The sequence below is a fragment of the Dipodomys merriami genome, unplaced genomic scaffold (assembly GCF_024711535.1).
Source record: "Dipodomys merriami isolate MVZ:Mamm:240054 unplaced genomic scaffold, mDipMer1.0.p SCAF_5, whole genome shotgun sequence".
Classification (NCBI taxonomy): domain Eukaryota; kingdom Metazoa; phylum Chordata; class Mammalia; order Rodentia; family Heteromyidae; genus Dipodomys; species Dipodomys merriami.
The window spans coordinates 16,663,639-16,687,800 of NW_027206068.1; the positions used below are offsets into that span (position 1 = coordinate 16,663,639).

The following is a 24,162-nucleotide window of genomic DNA, read 5'->3' on the forward strand; positions in this document are numbered from 1 at the left end:
ACATTATCTAAAAGATAATATCTGGATTATCTAATGATGGATGAATCTCAGGAAATATGAAGCAGGATAAATGTACCAAACTTAATGTTTACCTGCAGAAGCCAAAGGCAGAAGTTTTTCAAGAGAAATGTAAAATCAGCAGAAACAGATATTTAGTAAAATTATCCTCCATGGATGAAAGAAAAATAAAGATTTATCATACAAAAATGAGGGAATTTGTTGACAGTAGACTTGCTTTGGGATAAATGTTAAACAATAAGTAAAGTAATATGTCAGAAATGCAGACTTATGAGGAAGGAATAGGAATATAGAAAGATAAAGTAAAATGTTTTCGTATTATTAACTGATTTAATAGACATAGTATTAAAAGTAGCATAAATAGTATAATTAATTCCATTTACAAGTTAGAAAACTTTGTTGCAACAAATTATTTATTTGAAAAACAAAAATTACTAACTTGTATACAAAGAGATTTGAATCATCTGAATAGAGCTGGAGCTAAAGAAGAAAAAATTTGCCTGGTTTAAAATTTCCAAACACTAAAGCAACATGTCCAGATATTTGCACTGGTAAATTTTACTTAGCATTTAAAGAAAAATACATGCTAATATTCCACAATTTTGGTCAGAAAAGAGAATATTACCTAATTTATCCTCTGAAGCACCAACTATCATCCTTCCCAAACTAAGAAAAACTTTATAGGACTAAATAACCTTATATACTTATCTCTCATCAACAAATATGGAAAAGCTTCAATAACATTTTACCACAAAAATATAGATACAGTAGAAAATGCAAGCAAGTAGAATTTATTCCAGGCACACAAGTCTGGGTTTAGCCTTTGCATATTGGTTCACATAATTCAATACATTAAACAACTAAAAAAAAAACTTGTATCATCATATAAATTAGTACAGAAAAAGTCATTCCTCAAAGTCAAAGTCATGATGCCTCATAGAAAATTAGAAATGGAGGAAATCTCTCAGTTGGAAAAGAATACAAATATATATTCTACAATTAATATCACACTTAACTGGTAAGCTACAAGAAGTATTTATACAAGTACTATCAACAAGGCACAGGTCCCTATTGCCTCTCTCACTTGATATAATTTTGAATTTTGGTAGCTGATGAATGAAGTTACAAAAAATGGAAAGATACACATTTTTTTTAGAAAATAAAATAACACTGTTCCAGGTAATGATTGTCCAAGCAGAAAATCTTAAACATCAATAACAAACAGTAAGACTACTATAACCTGTTATGGCTAGTTTGCAAGACACAAAGTGTTTCTTTGTTTGCTTCTTTGTCTTGTTTTTGCTTTTGTTTATTTTGAGCTGGGAACTGAATCCAGGATTCATACAGCAAGCATTGTACCACTAAATGATACCGCTTAGCAATACACAAAAGTCGGCTGCCTTCCTATCAACCAGTAGCAATCCACTGGAATTTAAAATTGAAAGTTCAATAATATTTGTATTAAATACACAAAAGCTCAAATAGTTAAGTACAAATCCCATAACTTATTATGGGTAGGATTTGTATGAAGATAACTACAATATGCTGAGAAAAGATGCCACAGAAATTTTAAACAAAAGGAAAATTATTTTAGTTCATGAATGGAGCTTGATGTTGTTCAGATTTTTAAAAAGTGGCAATTATATTTGTAGAATCAACTCAATATCAATAAAAATTCCAGTATGTCCTTTGATGGATATCAACAGATTCTGCTCTTATGGAAAAGCAAAAAGACCACGATTGGCCATAACAGTGAAGAAGTGCACCTGGAGCCTGGCATTATCTGACTTTAGGAATCATTATAAAGCTCCATCAATCAATCTATGTGACATGGAAAAAGAGACAATGAAACAGAGCAGAAGATAAAACTCTAGTGAATTAAAAACAATAAACCACCGATTGCTAGTTGTTTGACAGGAGAAGGGATGAATAAGTGAATCTCGGGAAATCTTTAAGGTGGTGAAACTATTCTGCATGAAACTATAATAGTGTCTACATGATACGACATCATCATTTGCTAAATTCATTGAACTCTACAACACAAAAATAAGACTATGTATTGCATTAATAATCTGCTGATAGAAATTGATAGCAGTGGGTTGATAGTGGCGTGAGCTCTATACGTGTATACGGAGCTCTGCTCAATCTTTCTGTAAATATAAAACTGTTCTAGCAATTTTTTCTAAGTCAAGGATAAATAAAACTCAGGGTACCCCTAAGAAGCCCAGAGAATCAACAGGAGCTCCCCATATGGTAAGTTCAGGAGACAGGCCTGGTGCTGCTCGTAGACATCATTCTGGGCTCTAAAAATGCCAGGAAATATGCACAATGATGAACTCTTATAACATCTTTGATATTAGCTTTCCAAGTTCAACATAGAAAGAACATACAAAGTTTTGTCTTCATTCCCTTGTTTTATCACTAAGGGCGAAGAAATAGAAGGCCTCAAAAATGGCCTTCCACAGCATAAAGTGTGGCCCAATGAAAGTCAATGAAACTCAATTCCCCAGCAAGTACAATATAATGACAACAGCAAGTACACAATAAATCTAGACAAGAGGCCAAGTGTAATACATACAGTAGGTCATTGAATCCCCAAGCTAACTGTATGAACTAAGTGCAATTATAATACCTATCTTGCAGAAAAAAAAGAATCATAGCTCAGAGCATTTACGTTACCTAAGAGAACCTAGATTTCAAAGCCTGCTTGGCACCGTGCAACATTGCCTCTCAAGTTTGAGGAACACTATTGTAAAAATTAACCTAAGGAATATGTGTCAAGAGGTTTAAGATTTGTCACAACAATGTATCAAAGACAGGCTACTAAAATATAGGAAATTGTTCCAGTGTTTGCCCATCAGGATAAGATTGTGAGCAAATATTTTTATAGGCATGGATGCTCTTAGTGCTATCTTTGCAGGGCAGTGTGCATGTTCATGTATGTGAGCACATGTGTTTCTGTACTATGAGACAGACTCAGGAAGGGAGGGAAAGTGGGGAGACAGAAGAAGTGGGTAGAAGGAAGGAGGAGGAACTGGAGAGAGAAGGAAAAGGAGAAGAAAGAGAAAGAGAAATAGAACAAGGAAAAGAGAAGGACTTGTGGAGGGAGGGAGAAGGAAAAAAAAGAAAGAGGAGGAAAAGAAGAAGGATTAGGGAGATTCTGCAAGGCATTTAAAAATTCTCCTCCTGTTAATTTTGGATTATAACTTGAAAAGGTCACCAAGGTACCACAACCGTAACTGCTGACTGCTACACAGAGGGAAATTTATAAAGCCATATATCTCGTCTCTGCCTCTCTTCCAATTTACTCAATGTGGAAAATGCCATTGGCCTTCCAAAACTTTAACTTATGTTTGGACCTCTTCCATCTTTGAGTCTTATTCTAGTGTTGCTGACCATTAAAATGAATATTTCAGTAGGGCTGGAACAATCTTATTCAGCGCAAGCCAAATTTTATATGGCTTTTGCACTTTAAGAGGTTAATCTATCCAGCCAACTCTCTTTGTTCAGAAGTATTAAATGGAAAGATTGTAATATTTAAAGAAAGGCAAAGTTCACTGGGTAAGACCTCGATAATATAATGGAGTATAAAACCTCTAGAATTTTTCACTATAATGTTTTACAAAACATATGTACACTCACTGGAACAGAGTCCAAATTAAATGATTTTGAAGGTCAGTTCAAAGTTACACAAAGGCAGCAGTATCTCTGTGACAAATAGGTAATATTTCAAAAGTTCTTGGAAGATCTAGAAGCTTTGTTCCTCTACTTTATAGTTTATCATGAATCCAGCATGGATTATATATGGAGGAAAATCATTTATGGCAGTAACAATGCTATTTTTAGCTAAAGAATAAAGGTCAGTAAAGTAATCCAAATTTCCCTATCAACATATTTTTGTGTTATGAAACAAAAAAGAATTGTAGTGTAGGCACTAATTTTGAGCAAGCAAAAACCATATATATTAATTTCAAAACCAATAATGGGAAACCCTTGCTGTTCATTATTGTGAAAGCTGCAAAACCCACAAAATTCCTAAATTTGAAAAGTAAGGGGACCATAAACTGACATGATTAAAGACAACTATTAGTAATATTCTGATACTTGAAAACACCCAGATTCCAGGGACACCAATAATTCTCCTAAGGGGAAGGAAGTAAAGGTCCTACTTTGTATGACACAGGTCAGATTTCTGCAGGCAAATGAACTTCTATAGTTAACTGTTCTTAGTGGTCACTGGCTGGGGCAGGGGGTCCTAAAAGGTCGAGAGGTTCCAAACTGTGCTCACTGCTTAAGGGGCACCCCTGGGGCTACCTTAATCTATTTAAGGTCACTACAACTTTGCTTATTCTGGTTCCAGTTTTGGTCTCTTAAATCTTGCTAACACAGATTAGTAATTCAGAACTGATGTTAAATAAAAAGAAAGAGTATGTAGTATTATATGCAGATCAAAAGATAGAGTCCACTCACTTAATAACTTCTTTTAAGTCTAAAATTGAGTTCAGTGAAATTCAAGTAGAAAAAAAGAGATTGAAATTCTGGCTCTATTGGCAAAGCATGATGCCAATAAAACAGGTAATTTTTTCCTCTGTGATCTATTACTCTACTTTAGACTCTATTTAATGTGATGTAGCTTCACACAAAATTAACTTTAAACAGTTTCCCCAATAGCCACTTATGTTCTATTGTGGCAAATTTTTATTGTTTACTTTTTTGTAATGACTTTAGAGTTAGTGACATTCAACAAATGCTGAAATAAATATTATGATATGATGATATTGCAGCGTTCTTCTGAGTACAAGTATATGTCTAAATATAATAGACAATAGAATTGGCAAAACACCAAATGGATTACATTTCTAAGCACTAGAAGAGTTCCGCCTATTTGTAATTAATGAAGGGTGTCTCTAAGTACTTTAGATAGTGTGTAGAAAACATCTGCACTTAATTATATCATACTTTCCTTAAACTGACAATGGGAATTGAATTACTAATATTTTGAAACCCCTATAGAGATATTAAAGCATTAACGGCTGCATGAGAACTTTATAACTAAAATGCTTGAAAATGTTTAGTTTTACAGATCAACAGCCTGACACTTCATAAATATCAGGTTTTCAATATAAAAGGAAGAATTTTGAAATATGGTGTAAATTCAGAAAATGTATGACAAAAAGGCCAGGGATTTTTGCTTATATATATATATATATATATATATATATATATATATATATATATATATATATATATATACACATACATACATACATACATACATACACAGATACATATATATCACATAAATGGGTGCAGAAAGTGTCTTGCATCTTTGTAGATTTAGATGAGAGTGTGTGACATATCTTCAGCATGATTCCTCCTTGGTTTTTGTTGTAAATTCAGAATTTCAATGAGACTAAATTAACAGTTTGTTATTCATTCTTTGCAGAGGAAGAAACCCTAAGCTGTTTTCATGGAAACAGTATGATATAAAGTAAAGGATTTTAGTACTTGCTCTAAGTTTTGAAAATGACCACATTTTCTTTCTAGATGCTTAGAGTCCCAAATGCCACTTCTTGTCAAAGGTAGTATTAAGCTCTGTGCTCAGTTTTCAAGCTCCCTGTGGTAAGAATATAGTCAAAGGCTGTGTGCCCAGCAGGACACAAGTCTTTCTCTGTGAATGTAACTGGATCACTCATCAGTAACCTTCTGCTATAAGAGAACTCATATTTTCTTTCCTTTTAGGGATGCCTTGGGCTCTTACATACTAGTCCCTGCCTTGAGAACTGGGCAATACCCATATAATCTCTATCAGTAGCTCCTATACTTGCCATCGAAACAACTAAATATCAAAGCTGTAGATCAAAGTCCTCACATTCTAACTCTCATGTCATTTAGAGATCAATTTTCATTAACAGTATTCCATGTTTTAGAAATACATAAAAGCTTACTCTTTGCTTTCTTCCATCTTTTATCCCAGAGAACTTTATTCATAAGAAAAGCAACTTGATTTGTGGGTAATCGAGTAAATTCTATGAAAAACATGAAACACTATCATTCTCGCCTTTGCATAGAATTCTCCTGAACAAAATCTTATATTTATTGGCTTAAAACTGCAAAAAATCTTTAGGTAAGGATAATTTAAAGGTAAGGTTGCTTTACAATACCTAGACACCCATACTCACTGCTTGCTACAATATAAACTACCTAGTGGGTAATTAATTCTTAATAATGATTGGCATTATTTTTGAATCTTCATTATGCTATAGATAAATTATATGAGAGAAAATAGCTTTAGCATGTGTTTTTACAATCTATATCCATTTTAATTACTTGAAATTACTTGGGAAAATGAATATAATCATTTGGAATCATTATCACACTGTAGATTTTACACACAAATTACAGAGATCTAAAATTCTTCAAGAAAATGAGTTAAGTAGAAGAGACTAAAGTGTCATCTATGAATACCTTTATAGATGAGTTGTGGATATAACATTTTTTTTCCATTGGCAACTGTCTCTTAAGAACTGTATATATATATATATATATATATATATATGTACAACAGAATGAGCACAAGTGCTATTTAAGTGTGTATCTACCTAATGTTGAACAGATTAATTTATAGTCTGAGAGCATTAAATATACACATATTAAGGTGTTCTCAATGGAGAAAAAGTTGAAAAAGAAATACAGGCCTTAGAGATAAGGACTGATTTTAAAATTGTAAGTAGAAGCTTTACTATTCTAATTTCCCTAAACAAATTTTAATACAAAATTAAAATTCAGGGATAAATTTAATTCTGAGTTCTGCAGGTTCCTAAAGCATTAGTCAAGTCAAAATGGAGTCTTGGCCTCACCTGTTTTTGACAAAAAATAAAATAAAATTTAAGACTAAAAAATGTTTTGTTAAGCCAGGGACCAAGAGTTCACATCAGTAATTCTAGCTGCTGAGGAGGCTGAGATCTGCGTATCCTGGTTTGAAGACAGCCACAGAGAAAATTCATGAGAGTCTTATCTCCAATTAACCACCAAGGAGCCAGAACTGGATTTGAGCTTTGAATGAAAAAGCTAAGGGACAGCATCCAGACCCTGTGTTCAAGCCCCTGTACTGGCACTAATTAAAATAAATTAAAATAAAACTAAATAAAAATAAATTAAAATAAAAATAAATTAAAATAAAACTAATTAAAATAAAAATAAATATCAGACAAGCCAAAAAGGAAAATGAATAAGGGAGGAAATTAAAGGTGTTTGCTAATGGATAACAGAATTTCTGAGAAATCAATTTCTATTTTCCTTTATTCTATCCTTTATTGCTAATACCAAAATAATCATGATAAATAATGATAATAACTTAAATTTTAAAAAAACATGTTGGTTATATAATGGATTAATGTGAAAATTTAAGAGAGATCATTGTGTGTCTTTGTGTGTGTGTATGTGTATGTGTGTGTGTGCACGCACGCGTGTGTGTTTAGAGGGAAGTTTTTTCATGCTTATAACAGTGGGAGTTATACTATTTGCAATTCAACCTTTTTGGTTTTGTTTTTTTGTTTTTTTTTTACAATTCCAACTGTTTTTCAGTGACAGATGAACAAAATGGAGCTACGGGCATATTTTGGAGAGCAAGTGGGGTTCTGTTTAAGGAGACTTACCAGTTTTTCGGAGTGGGAAATCATCCTTGGCATCTTGTGCTCCTGGCAAGGTGTATTTGTAGGATGGAGAGGTCCCACTAAGGGGTGGTGAGCTTTGATCCAAAGATGTGTGGTGGGCAGCCCTACAAAGAACAAAGAAGGTTCTCCATTAACATGGGACTTTCTTGTGCATGTTGCTTGCAATAATCACTTACACATGCTGTCCACATGCCTCGGCTATGTCTATGGGCCTCTTTCTTAGCATTTACAAAACACAGCTCATGTAACCATACTCACTCTACGAGGATGTTAGGAACTGATGCTAGATTCCTGAGAATGCCCATTGTGTCTGGTCATACAGTCACAAAGTTCACTTTGCTAAAGGTTTTTCAAAATCAGAGATTTTTGCGTATGATTTTCTCAGTAGGTACACTTCTAAAAAGCTCCGCTTTTGATTATTTTTAGTCAACCATGTTGGACCACCAAGGTAAGAGTCAATATGACAAGTACATCACTTGCTAGATTGCATAACCTCACACATGAGGACAAACTTGCAACTGAAAAGCCAGCTTTGTGCCATTATTCTCAGGTTCTGAAGATCTGGAACAGAGATCACATTCTTCACCAATATGAAACTAATATTGTTAAATATTTTTTTTCTTTCCTTGGTGACTACACTGAGAAAAGTAAGTTGTGGTATTAGAGCATAGTTTTTACAACTGAAAATAAAATGGCCAGTAGAGATGGACATCACAATTATTATGTACAATGACGACAATGCAGAGTGCACAGTACCACCACAAATGTTCAAGAAATAATATTTATTTGAGAAATGCATTCTCAAGAATAAGCAAGTATATTTCATGTACCTATAACTGGTAAATGATGGTATTAAATTGAAATTCCTTACATTACTGATTTATGGTTATATAGAGTTGAACCCTACTCAACTTCAATTCCATACGAGAAAGAGAAGATCACTAACATGAGGGAGCCATGTTTCATAAGATCAAAAGAAAAGCAAAAGGATTTTCAGCTGATAATTTATTTGCATATAAGTTTTCTCACTATAAAATAGTATTATATTTTCTTAAAGCCAGCTTTAATTTTAAAGGAATTATAAGTAAATTATATAAAATAAGTATATTAAGGTAACAAAGCTGTATTCTTTAAAAAATACTTTGTGATGATTCATCATGTGAAAACATTTGTTAACTGATTTCTCAAGTCAACAGACATGTATGATAGAAATTACAGAAATCACTCAACTCAAATTTGCCTTAAATGTCTCAAATTTACTGGCATTTATCTGTTTATATATATATATATATATATGTATATATATATATATTGATACAGAGAAGGGAAGATACCTTAAAAATAGACTGATATGAAACAATAAATCTGTCTTACAGACTCTCACAATTCCCCCCAACAAAACAGGGTAATTAATTTTTGCTAGCTATCCTTAAAAATGGGAATGAACAAAAATATATTTATATAAAAATCATATGATCATTCACCAAACACATTTATGAGAGAAATGATGCAATCATCTGTTAGCCTATTATCTAAATGTAATTTATTTATCAAGTATCTGCTCTGGTTTTAAAAATATCCCATCCTTTATATTTTATAGAGCAGAAAATTATATAATATTTCTAATGTACTTGGGAAAATTAGAACCTATAAAAAATATAATACCACAGCCAGGCACTGGTGGCTCACATGTGTAATCCTAGCTACTCAGAAGACTGATCTGAGGATCATGGTTCAAAGCCAGCCCAGGCAGGAAACCCCATGAGACTCTTATCTCCATGAGAGTCTTAACTCCAATTTACCACCAGAAAACCAGAAGTGGTGCTGTGGCTCAAGTGGTAGAGTGCTAGCCTTGAGCTGAAGAGCTGAGGGACAGTGCCCAGGCCCACAGTTCAAGCCCCATGACTAACCAAAAAAAAAAAAAATACCACAGTATACTAAATTGTCAGTCTGTGTGTCAGAAGCCAAATGATCTTTTACTAGATAGGATGAAATAAGATACAGAGCACAGGGGTAAGCTAGTTACTAAAGACTTAGATTTGTTTAGCTACATCCCTCCTCTTCCTTTCCCTTCCTTATCTTCCTTTTATCCTTTAAAAAAATTGAGTCAAAAATCATCTGATCATCTCAAAATAGCTCTGACTTCCATTTTAGATCAAACCAAGTAAAATAAAATAAAGTCACGATCTGCCAAAGCTCCAGAGATTATGGATAAATATCAGATGTACCATCTGAAAATAGAAAAAATGCAAAATACAAATTAACTTCTCTGCCCCATCTCATATGCCATATTTTCATTCTGCGAAGAACATATATAGTACTCCCTTGTCCTCCGAGTGATAAATGCTAACACGTATTAAACAATGTTGTTCGTTACTTTGACATATTTTTCTCCCATAGGACAGTCCCAGTCCCCTTGGAAAGCAGGTTCCATCATTATCTCCTTCTTAATGGAGAAGGAAGCTGATAGAGAATTCCAGGAACTTGCCACAGCTATACAACTGAGAATTCTGGTAGGCCCAGAATTTATACCCAGGTCAGCTAAATAGAGAATCTGTACTCTACCCCAGGGAAGGAAAGCAGCCAAACAGTGAACATACGTGTACCAGAGCTTGGGATGGCGGCTCACGGAATGATTTTTTCCATTAGTTGGAGTGTCTTTTGTTGCTGATTTACTCAACAGGAATTCTTGAAGCTTCTGCTTTACTTCTGTGCTTGCCACAGCTCCTGAAACACACACAGAAACAGATGTGGGTGTGAGCTCTGTCCTCTTATGCCCTCACATAATCTAACAGAGACTAAGAAGTAACTTCACTGGGCACAGCATATGAAATCATCCTAGCAAATGAAAGAAAGAAAGAAAGAAAGAAGGATAGAAGGATAGAAGGAAAGAAGGAAAGAAGGAAAGAAAGAAAGAAAGAAAGAAAGAAAGAAAGAAAGAAAGAAAGAAAAAAAGAAAGAAAGAAAGAAAGAAAGAAAGAAAGAAAGAAAGAAAGAAAGAAAGAAAGAAAGAAAGAAAGAAAGAAATCAGAATCTGAAGAGGTCTTTTAAAATAGCACAGTGCTCTGCAACTTTTAGTTAAATTGCCAATTTCAAAAGACTTTCAATGAGTTCTCTAATTGCTTTTGCAGAAAGAGGATCTCTAGAATTAATAACAATTTTTAAGTTTAAAAATCACTGTTGAGGAATAATACACTATTAAAAAACAACCAGGTGTATTGGGGTACCACAGCAGATCCTTGTACAATGATCTGTCCAAGTTTCTAGTTTGAGAAACTTAACATTTAAAAAAAAATCCTTTGAGCATTAAACAAATATTGCTGAAAACTTCAGTTCGAGTCATTGAGTTTTAAACCTTGCTGCGACCTGAGCTTGAACTGACCTAATGATGATGAATTATTTGGATCTGTCTCCCTCTTGTGGATAGTTCTTTTGCAAGTGTTCTGCCTTAAATCTTCCCAAGTCTGAGTACAGAGAAATTAAACGCAGGCCAGGTGTGACTTACAGAGCAATTACTTGGACCGGCAGAAGCCAGGCATAGTATGGAGATGTGGGCATAACTTCATTATTAAACAAGATATCTTACATGGGATTACTTTAGCATGACATTATTTTTTAAGGTCCAAAAATAAAAATTCACAGCTGTGCCAACATGTGTTTACTTCTTGTGATGTGCTGCAGACCGAATAAAGAGCCAGTAGGAGAATGTTAGAGCTGTACATTTGAGTCCAAAATTTATTACTTGAACTAAACACAGACAGTTTTGACAAGTTTCATTCCATGCTAAGTCTTCTTTCTATGACGATCAGCTAGAGATGAGGGGAGAGAGTCCATCTTTTACCCTGGTTCCTCTTACTTTCTCGTCCTCTATCTTTGCCTCTGAGAGGAGGAAGCTGCTGTTCTCTGCGATGCCTCTCTACTTCCTGTTCTTGCCTCTGCTGCTCCAGTTTCTGCTCCTTTTCTAGGAGTTCTTGCTGCTGTTTTATGGCTAGAAGTTCCTGTTGCAACTTGCGAGAAGAGAAAGACATGAGAGTGTGCAATTTCTTTACGCTTCATAGTCATCTCTGACTACCCCAAATTTTAAAGTCTTATTAGCTTTTGGAATTTTTACTTAGCATATATTTTTATCAACTCATTTTTAAAGAACTATTTAAAACTGAAAACAAGCCACTAATGACATGATGGTCTTAAAATCATCCACGAGCAAGTTTTTAGGTAACTCCATTACCTTTGCCACTCTGTAAAAAATAATTACCAAAGTCCCACTGGTGTCTGTCGGTTAAATATTTATTTTCCTACTAACCTTCTTTCGTGTATATGAAATCTATGTGCAGCCAAAAGCCACCACAGGTCTATTCACAAAGTTCTCTGCATTATAAATAAACAATTGAAATCTTTAGTTCTTAGTCTGAGAAATGGTGTAAAAATAATCACAGTGAATAGAATAGTGAGATATGGGTGACATTTGGGGGAAGTCTACTTGAAATAGAATGAAGATGAACAATTTCAGAACCTTACAGAGAAAGTTCTCTACAGACTAAGTAAGGCACTCTGCATATCTATAATAGGTTCTTTTTCAAAATAGCAGAAGTCTTTAGTCTTTCATTTAGCACATAAAAATTTAGATTCAAGACACTGATCTAAATGAAATCATTTCAATAAAACTATACTTTAATATGCTGCTGTTTGTCTTTCTGAATCCCTTGAATTCATCATCAAATAATGAAAAACATTATTCTTTTTTTCAGACTGAGAAATATCCATCTATGAAGACTACTAAGTGTGCCCACTGAGGGATTACGAATGATTTAAGATTTCTATTGAGTGTAGATGTGAGATCTGGATGTTACTTAACCGCCACTCAGAACCTTGGCATATCATATGTAAGATTTAAAAAAAAAACCCTCTTTCACATATCACATTCATAAGGATAGAAAATTAATTTTTAAGTTTGAACATGTAACTCTGTAACATTTCATGCTATCAAAAGTATATATTATAATGGTCCCTAAAACTCTGACATATCCCAGAAAGTATAAGAACACAAATCAAAAGCTATACATTGATTTCAGGCCCCCTCTGGAACAGCAAGCCGGAAGCTTTGTTGGTCCATCATCATAGCTTCACCAATACTGAAGAGTATCTTCAGGAGAATTTCTGATTATTCTTTATGTTAAAAGGTGGCTCTTAATAGAAAATATTGAAGTTTTGACTTTGATACACCAAACACACAAATGATACTCTTTTAGATAGTCTATCGTTGCCTAAAAATGTACTTATTACCTTATTTATGTAACTGTAACCCCTTTGTACATCATCTTGACCATAAAAAAAATTAAAGTTGAAAACAACTGGACACATACACAAGAGAATTATAACCCTGAGGCTGAAGATAGTAGAAGCCAATAATCTCAGCTACTTAAGAGATATAGACAGGAAGATGACAAGTTAGACACCAGTTTATGCAAAGCTAGGTAGACACTATCTCAATAAACAAACAAACAAAATGCTGAAAGCTTGCATCAGCTATTGAGTGCTTGTCTAGCATAAGGGAGATTAGGGGTTCAATCCCTAGGACCAAGAAAAATGAAATCAATAACTCTAACTGTACCCTGTTTTAATGATAATTCTATACAGATATTGGTCAAATTGACCCAGTGCTTTATCCAAATCTTATTATAATTGAACTTTATAATGATATAAAAAGCATAGTTTTTAATTGCCATAACTATTAACTGTAAAGATTGGCAGCGAGAAGTTTAAATAAAACAGAAATAAAACTTTACCCTCTGTTTCCAGATGTTCTGGTCCTTGAACTTGACAGAATGATTTAGGGACATGAGGGCAAACAAGGCAAGACTCCAAATCTTGGAGCAGTGCACACCAGCTGTGTAGCTTAGTATGGAATGGAAACCTACATGATTTCTCTCTACCTTAGTGTACTAGATGGAAAATGGGATAATAGTATCCAACACCAGATGGTGATTATTACAGAAGCCCAAGACTCAAAAATCACTCATCCTACCTTCCTCATACACATAAAATCAAACACATAAAATCTATCTGAATGTTAAAAGCATCAGCTTTTAGCCTCACCCATAAGAAAGTGTCAAAACAAAATAAAATAAAAAGCTAAAAAAAAAACTCCAAATTTTAAAAAGGAAGTCTTAAATATGTCTTCAGTTTCTGAGAAAAGAACTTATTACTTTGGAAAATCACTTTAGATGCTAAATTTTCCTCTTAGCTATCTTATAATCCTTATTCTCTTAAGGGCTTCTTTTCCAACATTTTCCAGATGTCAATAAATCGACTCACTGTGTTTGTGGCAACCAAAAAAACTGAGAAATCTACTTGTGTTATTGGCTTTTGAGTATAATCAACTAATAAATATCTTAATCTTACAGTCACAGAAGAGACTAAGCATAAATGATAAAACACTTAAAGATGATTAACTAATAGTACTAATAGCTCATCAGCCTTGCCCACTAGTCAGGAAAACGTGACTCACTTGGGGCAGTAAATGGACCTTCCAGTTCTTTAGATCTTAAACTACAATGAAGAAGAGAAATTCTCTGGAGCATCGATGCCAACCTAACATGCCTGGGAAGACATCTAGACATCAATGCTCCGATTATTGTTTTAAAGGTCAATTTGAAATCATGTTCAGCATTCATTCCAATCTAAATGCACTAAAGAAAGATTTCTCACGTTTCAAAATGTAGTCATGAGCTACTGATTTCACAAGATCCTCTGTCTTGTTTTCACTTTATTTTAGTTTTTTGGTAGTACTAGGGTTTGAACCCAGGCCTTTACAGATGCTTGGCAGGCATTCATTCTATCATACCTGTCTTTTTCTATTGTGATAGGGTCTCATAAACATTTTTGCACAGGCTGGACTGGAAGCATAATCCTGCCACGTCCTCACAGCTGAAATGACAGACCTGGGCCAAAACTATCAGTTGTTAATTGAGATGAGGTATGGTGAACTTTTTGCCCACGCTGGCCTTGAACCTTGCCCTACTATTCTCTTACTTCCCCAGTAGCAAGGTTTGTAGGATTGAGTATGCACACAGATTTATTTTTAATTTTAATTCGTGTGTGTGGCGGGGGCGCGGGGGCGGGTAGGGGGGATGACGGGTGGTAGGGATTTGAAATCAGGGCCTTGTGCTTGCCAGGCAGGCACTTTACCACTTGAGCCAAACTCCAGCTCTTTTGCTTTAATTATTTTTCAGATAAGGTGTGTCTTTTCTTGCCTGGCCTACCCTGGACTGTGAGTGTCCTCTGTTATGTATCCTGCTGAGTCAGAACAACAGATGCTCACTACTATGCCCCGCCTCTTCACTGAGATGAGGGTCTCCCTAACTTTTATTTTCTTTTGTCCTGGCTGGTTTCAAACTATGATTGTCCCAATATCTGCCTCCCAAGTAGCTAAGATTATTACCATAAGCCACCTCTCAGGACTGTTTTTGAGGTATCAATACTATGTATAAGTTATTTTAGTTAAGTTTATTAAGCAATAAAGATGCTTTGTTAGGCAAAATAAAATAATACAGGCCTTCAGCTTAAGAAAATATCTTATAAAATAAGGAACAAAAGGAATCTATTTTTACCTTATCAGACATTGTAACATTAACATAATAAAACTATATAGTATTAACAAAGATCCGTTTTCCATAGTAGTAATACATTCGGGTGCTTGTACTTGATATGCAAGTGACATATTAAGTGCCTAGAAGAATAGAGTTTAATAAAACAAAATGTAATATAATCATAATTTATTATATTAATATATATTTACATGCTCTGAAACAGTTGGATATATAAATAATTTTTATTACAAATATTTTATGCTTTTATTTGCAGTGCTTGGATTTGAACTCAGGGTCTCATATTTGCTATACCTGCTTGAGTCTCTACCTCTAACTATGCTTATGCTTTTATAATGCTGTTATAACACACTGAATTTAATATCTGTTTAAAATCAAACTAAACCACCCTCATTTTTAATGTTTTTGTTAATTCATTGACAATAAATGTAGACAAAGCCAAAATAGTATGTCTTTATGAAGACACAAAAAAAGAAATAACTCTATAAGCATATCTAAAATAATCAAAAATAATAAAGCTGCATCATAAAAAATTCAGATATATATACATTTCTCCAGGAATAATTTAAACAACTTGATTCTCAAATGTCAACTACTTTCAAAATTCTTTCAACAGATTGTTATCTACAGTCTATAAAAATTGAAATATTTTCACGTTTCTCCATATAAATCCCACTGAACTTTTATTATGCTGTGATTTTTGAAACTGTATTCTATGAAATCCTTCTTATAAGAAAGATGAGCGCATACTCAGAACATTTATTTGCTGACCAAAGATTGAATATAAAACCAGTGAGCTCTCTGTTTACATAAAGAATCAAATATATCCTTTCTGATAAATAGTACATGCGGATTCTTTAGAAACATAAAGTGGAATTTTATAGACTCGTGGCTCCTGTTGGTGGTGAGTATATGGGAAGAAAGAACATATGGTAGACACTCAAACAAGATTAAGAAGCTCCTTTTCCCTAGGACCACTCAACGCAAGCTAAAGGATAGGAAGGCAAGAGAAGCCTCTGAAAAAGCCCAGCAGGTTATTAGATTCTCTTCCAAGGGTTCCACCAGGACAAACACCATTTCCTTCAAGTTACTGCTCCATGTGATAATCACAGTGCAGCTTCCCCTTCAGTGCGCCTGTGGGGGCTTCTTACGCTCCTGTCATGGTGCAGACACTCTTACTTGTTATGCTCATGTCATGGTGCAGACACCCTCACTGAAAAGGTCAGAAGCAGACACATTTGCTACCTTTATGTGCTCCTGAAGCTGAGCCTGATGCTGTCGTGTCAAGTTCTCATGCTGTTTCTGGAACTCTGCGATCAGAAGCTGCTTCTGGATTTGCTGCTGTTGCTGAATAAGAAGTAATTCCTGCTGCAGTTGTTTCTCCCGGACAACAGGGTCCACCACTGGCATCATCATCCTGAGGTCCGTCCTTAGGTCTAAAGGTGAGATGGGCTCCAGGCCCACAGGGACCTCTGACTTCACATCCACTGGACAGCAGGAAGGAAGCAAGAGAAAGGAGAATAAAGATGTGAAACTCAGTATACTGACTAAGGGGGTGTACTATACACTGCACAGTAAAATTCAAGTCAGTGAGTGTGACATTTTTATAATGATAAGAAGTTTTCTGTGTAAGTGCTTTTGATAAAGAGACCATCTGCAAATTTTTATTCAACAATTTGTATTCTACCAAGAATTATGTACATTGCTTTTTCAAATCAAAGAGATAGATTCAATTATTTACTAGTATGAAAGCCAAATACAAAACATATTCTTAGAAGTGGAGCTATGGCTCAAGTAGCAGCATGCTAGTCATGATCATGCTCAAAGGAAGGGTCCAGGCCCTAAGTTCAAGCTGTAGGACTAAAAAAAAATAAATGAAAGAACACTTCTGCTTTGAGCTGGGTGCCAGTGGCTCATGCCTGTAATCCTAGCAAATCAGGAGGCTGAGATTTGAGGATCACAGTTCAAAGCTAGCCTGAGAAGGAAGGTCCATGAGACTGTTACCTCCAATTAACCACCCAAAAAAGCTGAAAGTAGAGTTGTATGTCAAGTGGTAGAATGCTAGTATTCAACACAAAAGCTCAGGAACAGTACCCACACCCTGAGTTCAAGCCCCAGTAGAAGCGCATGTGTGTGCACGCACGCATATACACACACATGCGCGCACGCGCACACACACACACACACACACACACACACACACACACACACACACACACACACACACACACACCCTACTCTACTGAAGAACTTACCCAAATTAAATCAACTTAGTACCAAGAAGTGTAATGATAAGGGAAAGATGTTATATAAGAGAGAACTTCTGCAACCATTCAATGTGTGTACTTATGAACATTCATTTTGTAATCAGTATCAGATCATTCTACCTTAAAAACTTAAGTTTGAATTGAAATGTATTCTTAGTACTATGAGACTTAGCAGAGGCAGACTACAATGCGGGAAATGGAATCAACAATAGCAAAGGAACCAGGTCTAAATACTGAGTGAAAGTGTCTGAGTTTGTAAGGGCTGGTGTTTAAAGAGTGATTATGTGTATCTCAGTAACTTTGTTCATAAAAGAAACTAGACAAAAAAAAATGTATGGGGAACTTAAAATGTATTTAATCAGAACATAAGAAGAGGATCTTAGGATAATTACAGAAGATAATATTTAAATTACTCAAAATTAAATTAGGCAAGTGTTTAAAATGCTGAACACAAATGCTCCTAAAAATATGGTTTATTCAAGAAAGTTTACAAACTGGCTAGATATTTAGATGTTCCAGACTTTTATGGCTGGCATGCATTCTGATTGGTCAGTGCCTATACCCAGCTTGTAGTTAACTATTTTCAGTATGATTAGCACCTCAAAGAATCAAGAAAGTTTTGTAATTAAGCAAAATAATTGATATTAATAAAATAAGAGATTTTTGGAAGAAAAAGTGGATGGGCAAGATATCAAATCAAAGGGAGAAAGTCGATACTCAGATCTAACCATTTATGGGTGAACAAAACATGTAATATAATCAGAAATAACCAAATTTTAATTGAAAAAATTATACAAAAGATTTACATGTTCTGGGAAGAAAACAAATAGTCAGTTACTCAGCTGTAATACGTAGCCTGCTAGCTTTCAACCTCTGCTTTTACATCTACATGCCTGTTCTCCTACCTGTGCAAACCCAGGAAGTTCGTAACTCTACTGGGCCTCAGTAAAATGGAGATCATTATAATAACGGCAATAAAGGATCACCTATTCAAAGTGCTCACTGTATATACGGAAGCTATGCTGTGGATTTTTTATTATGTAAAATGGAAATCTCATAGATATTACAGTAAACCATCAATACTGAGTAGTTAACAATGCAAAAAATATTAAAGAGCAAACATGAAAATAAAATGATATGTGATTTCTATAAAATATTAGAAAATAAAACATTAAAACCTGTAAAACATTTTTAAAAGCATATACCACAGCAGCTGAATTTATCTTCACTAGTAAATAACTGCAAATTATAAATAAAAACTCACATGCATTTATTAAGTATTATGTATAGGAATTAGACATGTGACTATGTACACAATGCCCCACTGTACAGCATAAGAATGTAATATGTAAAATTTTGTATTGCAAATAGCACTGACCATTGATATAAAGTGACAGAATTAATATTGTAATATGTATCAAGAAGTGCCAGATGTTCCTACTATTATTTGATGCAAGCTTGCCATGTCTAGAACTAAATCTTATAGAAGTAATTCTAATGGATATTTTTTAAAAGTTTAATATTACACTGTTTACTGGAGCATTATTTTTTATAATTGAAATTACTACAAGAAAATGTCTAAACAAAATATGTTACATCCATTTGGTAGAAATATATGTAACCACTAAAAATAAGGTTTTTGAAAATATTAAAATTACTATTATAATAAAAGTGAAAAAGACATAGAAAGTGGCATTTATATTATGACAACCATTTAAACAATGTTAATATAATTTACATTGTAAAATTCGTTGACCCTTGAAGTTCCAGGCCTCCCTTATTCTAGACCATAGGTTGGTCATTTAAAAAGTGAAAGACAGGGCTGGAAAGGTGGCTCAGAGATAGAGTGCTTGTTTTGCATGCATGAGGCCCTGGGTTCGATTCCTCAGCACCACATCAGCAGAAAAAAGCCAGAAGTGGCACTGTGGCTCAAGTTGTAGAGTGCTAGCCTTGAGCTAAAAGAGCTAAGGGACAGTGCCTAGGCCCAGAGTTCAGACCCCACGACTGACAATATATATATAATAAATAAAAAGTGGAAGACAGGCCAGGCAACATTGGTGGCTCATACCTGTAATCCCAGTTACTCAGGAGGCTCCGATCTGAGGACCACTGTTTGAAATCAGTCAGGCAGAAAAGTCCTTGAGACTCTTATCTCTAATTAACCATCAAAAAGTCCAAAGTGCAACTGTATCTCAAGTGGTAGATCATTAGCCTTGACCACAAAAGCTCAAGGACATCACCCAGGCCCTGAGTTCACACACACACACACACACACACACACACACACACACACACACACACACACACACACACACACACACACACACACACACACACACACACACACACACACACACACACACACACACACACACACACACAGAGTCAAAGACAAAAATTTCAATCTTGGAATTCTGAGCCTATATACTCAGGATTTCAGTCACAATAGCTGGCAAATTCTCCTCACAATGTCTGATGGCTCAGATAACAGAGGCTCATTATAATTTGGAGGTAAATATGAATGATCCTTTCTTTTGTATTTACCTGCATTTTTCAAAATTGTAACTTGACATTCTAACCACATCCCTATTAGTATCTTAGATTTGAAGATTCAGGATTAGGGAACCATGATACACAAGTTTAAGAGGCCTAACAGAAACTCTGTCTACAAATGAAAATGTTTCACATACTGAAGCACTAAATGCCCTCACATGACATTTGAACTATATGGTGTACCTACACTGATGGCTAACATTATTATCGTCTTTTCTTTTCTAAATTATATTTTATTATAATTAAGTGATTGTTCAAACAGTAACCATTCCATGGATAAGTGCAATAATTTTGACCAATATCACCTCTTTCATCACTCTCCACATCCTACCAATCCAACTTCTCCCCTTCATTTTTTTTTTTTTGTTCCAGGTTTGAACTCAGACCCTCATGCTCCTGCTGCTCAGCTTTTTCTCTCAGAGCTGGTGCTCTACCCACTTGGGCCATGCCTATAGTCTGGCATTTTGCTAGTTAACTGGACATAAGTGTCTCACCGTCTTTACTGCATGGGCTGTTTTTGAACTGTGATCCTCCAGGTCTCAACCTCCTGAAGAGCTGGGATTATAGACACTGGCACCCACGATACACAGATTTTTTTTTAATATATTGGTCAGAAGTTATCTGAAACACTAATGAGAATGGGAAAATTGATTATTAATAAACTATAGTGTGATAAACCATGCCTTCTAAGACATATTTAAGAAAGAAAATAAATTAGTTGTGACTAGTTCGAAAGCCACTAAAGATGACAGGTTGTAAGATCTCCTAGCTGTAATGCTAACATAGAACTTTCAGTAAAGCCTCTAGAGTAATATGAGATTGTGAGCATTAACTTAAAGGGTTGGCACAGTACCAAACCAAATGGCTGTTAATGATATACTTCATCATTCTATAAAGTCAAACTGTAGTCTTCACTTTTAAACATGGGAATCCCAATAACAAAGCTCAGAAATTAATGCTATAAAGACAAAATGTAAAAATTCAAGAGACCCTGAGGTCTTGGCTTATTAGAATTCCTATTGTTAATTATCTACAAACATCAAATGCTTATTTTTTTTCTAAAAGAAAAAAGATAAGGAAAACTATCTCCAAAGTCTCTGAAATGGTTATTGTAAATCTCAAAGGGTAATTTGACTTCTTAACCTGCTATCCCAACAGAAATGATTGTGCCTAACTGCTTGTCTTTGTTCGGAGACTAATCACTAAATTGTGAAAAATCGCCCTCAACTTACAAAAACTGCTCTTGATTATAAATAATTGCCCAAGACTGAGAGAACACGGCAGGCAAGATCCCAGTCTTTCATCCAATTTATTCAGCAGCAATCCACATTCCATTTGTCTAGACTAAATATAGCAGCATTTATACAAGAAATCAATAGTGCTCGCAGAAAGGAGAGCACAAAGGCATGAATATTTCATCAAACTCTAAGAGAAATGGCAATCAAGAAACTCGTGGTTCTGGGTAGGTCATCTTTGGCCTGCTGCATTCGTTTCTGTCATTTGGGCAATAGCTCATCTCTGCCTAATCGTAACTGTATCACACCCATTCTTTCTATTTTCAGTACTAACTGCATTGGGGGTGACAAAGGCATATCATATTCCCAGGCAGTTGGGTTTGTCTTACATCTTGGGTGACAGGGTAGTGATGCTCCCTTGAAGCAATAATAGTAACCCAATACTAGGGTGAGATTTCAGCAAGTTACAATCATAGTAACTTTCAGATCACAGAATGGGAAAGGCAAGGGCATTGTCAAGAGCTGCAGTATGTCAAGACATACTGCATTACAGGGACAAATTAGCCAGCAGTTTTAACAGTGGATAAGTGGTATTATCTCTGTTCATAACATTATTTGTTGAGCAACATGTGAAATCCCTCACAAATTACTCCGAACAGGTGGCCAGTGACATAACTTAGAAGGAAGTTGATGACAATTATTAGGATTAGCCTTAGTTACAGAGGATTCATGTTTTGTTTTGTTTTTAAATAGATTTCAACACCTCATGGCACACTTGAGAAATAGTGGTGACATAACTCAATTTCTTGGATTTAATCTTTTCTGAAATGCATGCAAAATGTATGTCATATTATTTTACACTTTTCTAATTAATACATAACTAGTGCCCAGCTAAAACTCTTACTTTTGTCCATTAACTAATCTTAATGATCATTTTGTAAAATGCTGTTGTTTCTTCAATGTCTTTCTGATTGGCCCGGCAATTCTTTAATGTTTAACAATGGATGCGATTTTTAAGAAAAATAAATAAATATTAACTTGTAAATTAAAAACCTATTTCAAAAATTAAAACAAAATTGCAGATCATACAGGTTTTAGCACTTATATTTGTTTACACAACCTTGTTTAATTTAATTAAATTTCTATGAGAATGTTTTGTTTAGATTTTTCAGTATCACGGCAGTGAAGAGTTAATTCAAAGCACTGAGGATAAATCTAGCAGCTTAATTCCTCTCTTTTGATGTTTCTGTTCCTGGAACAGGTATGCAGAGAGGTTTAAGCATTCACAACCAGGAGTGTGGTTGCTTTATCTACTGGCTCACGAATAAGAAACCATCAAGTGAACAACTTATAAACTCAGCGACGGAAAAAACAACAACAACAACAAAACAAGCAGTTTATATGGACACAATTATGTCCATATAAAATCATCACGACAGCTTAAGAGAGAGTAGAGAAGTACTGAAGTTCAAAATAACAGTATTCACATACCCACACTGCGCGCACGCGCGCACACACACACACACACACACACACACACTGGCAAAGACACGACGTTCTCACTACCAATTTTTGTGGGTGATTTATTTGGTTAACTTTTCTACTTAGCATTATTCTGAACGTTGGAACCATGTTTAACGATCTCAGTTTGTAATTGTAATTACAGAGGCTACCACTCAAGATAGGTATCAACAGTGCTAGCCAGAACCAATTAGATACAGAATTACCTGTTTATGAATAAGAGGATATAAGAACTAAGACTTCTGGAAACAGATTTTTCTCTGATCATCATATCTGCTTTTTCCAATTTTCCTTTGGTGTACAGAAACCTGTGAGAGTTGGAAACTGGTGATTTTATTCACTGAGAGAGGCTGACGGTGTCATTTTCTGCTTTAATGTTGTCTGATGAAATAGGTCGTTACTATCACTAGTTTGGGGGTTTGGAAAATATGGTGTAGTAGCTGCCTCAAGGCACGTGCAATCAAGGCTTCCTCAAGGTATAGACCAAAATAATAATTTAAATACATTACAAAATCTGCAGGAAACCCCTAATATAAAAGATCAATAATAGTAGACTTTTGCTCTTATGAACCTTTTTGTATCTCTGCCGCTTTGTTGCTGACTTCATTCTCTGCCAAGACACTAGTTCTATTTTTTTAAATACATCAACAATTATCCTTATGACACCATGGCAAATACCAAGATATGAGCTGATGCCAGCTTATATGCCACAGAATTTGCCCTCTCCCTACGCTGCATTTAACTTGCTAAAATGATACCTGAGACCAATGAGGACTGACTGGGTTTGAATTCACTGTACATGAAACCTTTTGTAGGCATATACACAATTCTACTGGCCATCTGTTCAGCTGGCACAAAAATATGAGTGCAGTTTTCATTGTGAGTTGCTTAGTTTGCTTGTTGTTTGTTTTTGTTTCTCTGTGGATTGAACCGAGTGTCTTGTGCCTTTGCTCCTACCACTTCAGACACATCCCCTGGTCCTCGTTGGTCCTCAATGCTTTTTATTTCCACCAGACGGCCTGGTCGGGCCAGCACACTAATCCAGCCTCGCTGGCTGGAACAGGGAGCTGTGAGTTCGATGGTGCAAAAAAGTCTGATCACTTCCTCATACCCTGTGGATGCCACCATCTTTCTCTTCAGGTTCCACAGTCAACGTATTTCCATTTCCCAAAGCTACTCTCTCCCCGGCAAGGTAATCTAGGAAATGGAGCTCTGGGGCTCCAGTTCCCCAAAGTCTGCAACAGGATAGAGGTGGCCAGTATCTGCAAAGTTGTCCTTTTCTGTT

General features: G+C 35.1%; 1 protein-coding gene across 6 annotated transcripts in view; it reads right to left on the reverse strand.

The window, feature by feature from the left end:
• The window catches only part of Hdac9 (histone deacetylase 9), an 851,473-nt gene that overhangs the window by 383,191 nt on the left and 444,120 nt on the right, over positions 1 to 24,162 (reverse strand). For 5 of the 6 annotated variants that reach the window (XM_069996136.1, XM_069996137.1, XM_069996140.1 and 2 more), the window contains 4 exons: positions 16,547 to 16,788; positions 11,551 to 11,701; positions 10,295 to 10,421; positions 7,677 to 7,798 (listed from right to left, as the gene is read on the reverse strand). In XM_069996136.1, the coding sequence (XP_069852237.1) occupies positions 7,677 to 7,798; positions 10,295 to 10,421; positions 11,551 to 11,701; positions 16,547 to 16,788 (642 nt within the window). Of the gene's footprint in view, positions 1 to 7,676; positions 7,799 to 10,294; positions 10,422 to 11,550; positions 11,702 to 16,546; positions 16,789 to 20,615; positions 20,699 to 24,162 lie in introns of those variants that run through there. The other variant, XM_069996142.1, reaches the window with a different exon arrangement.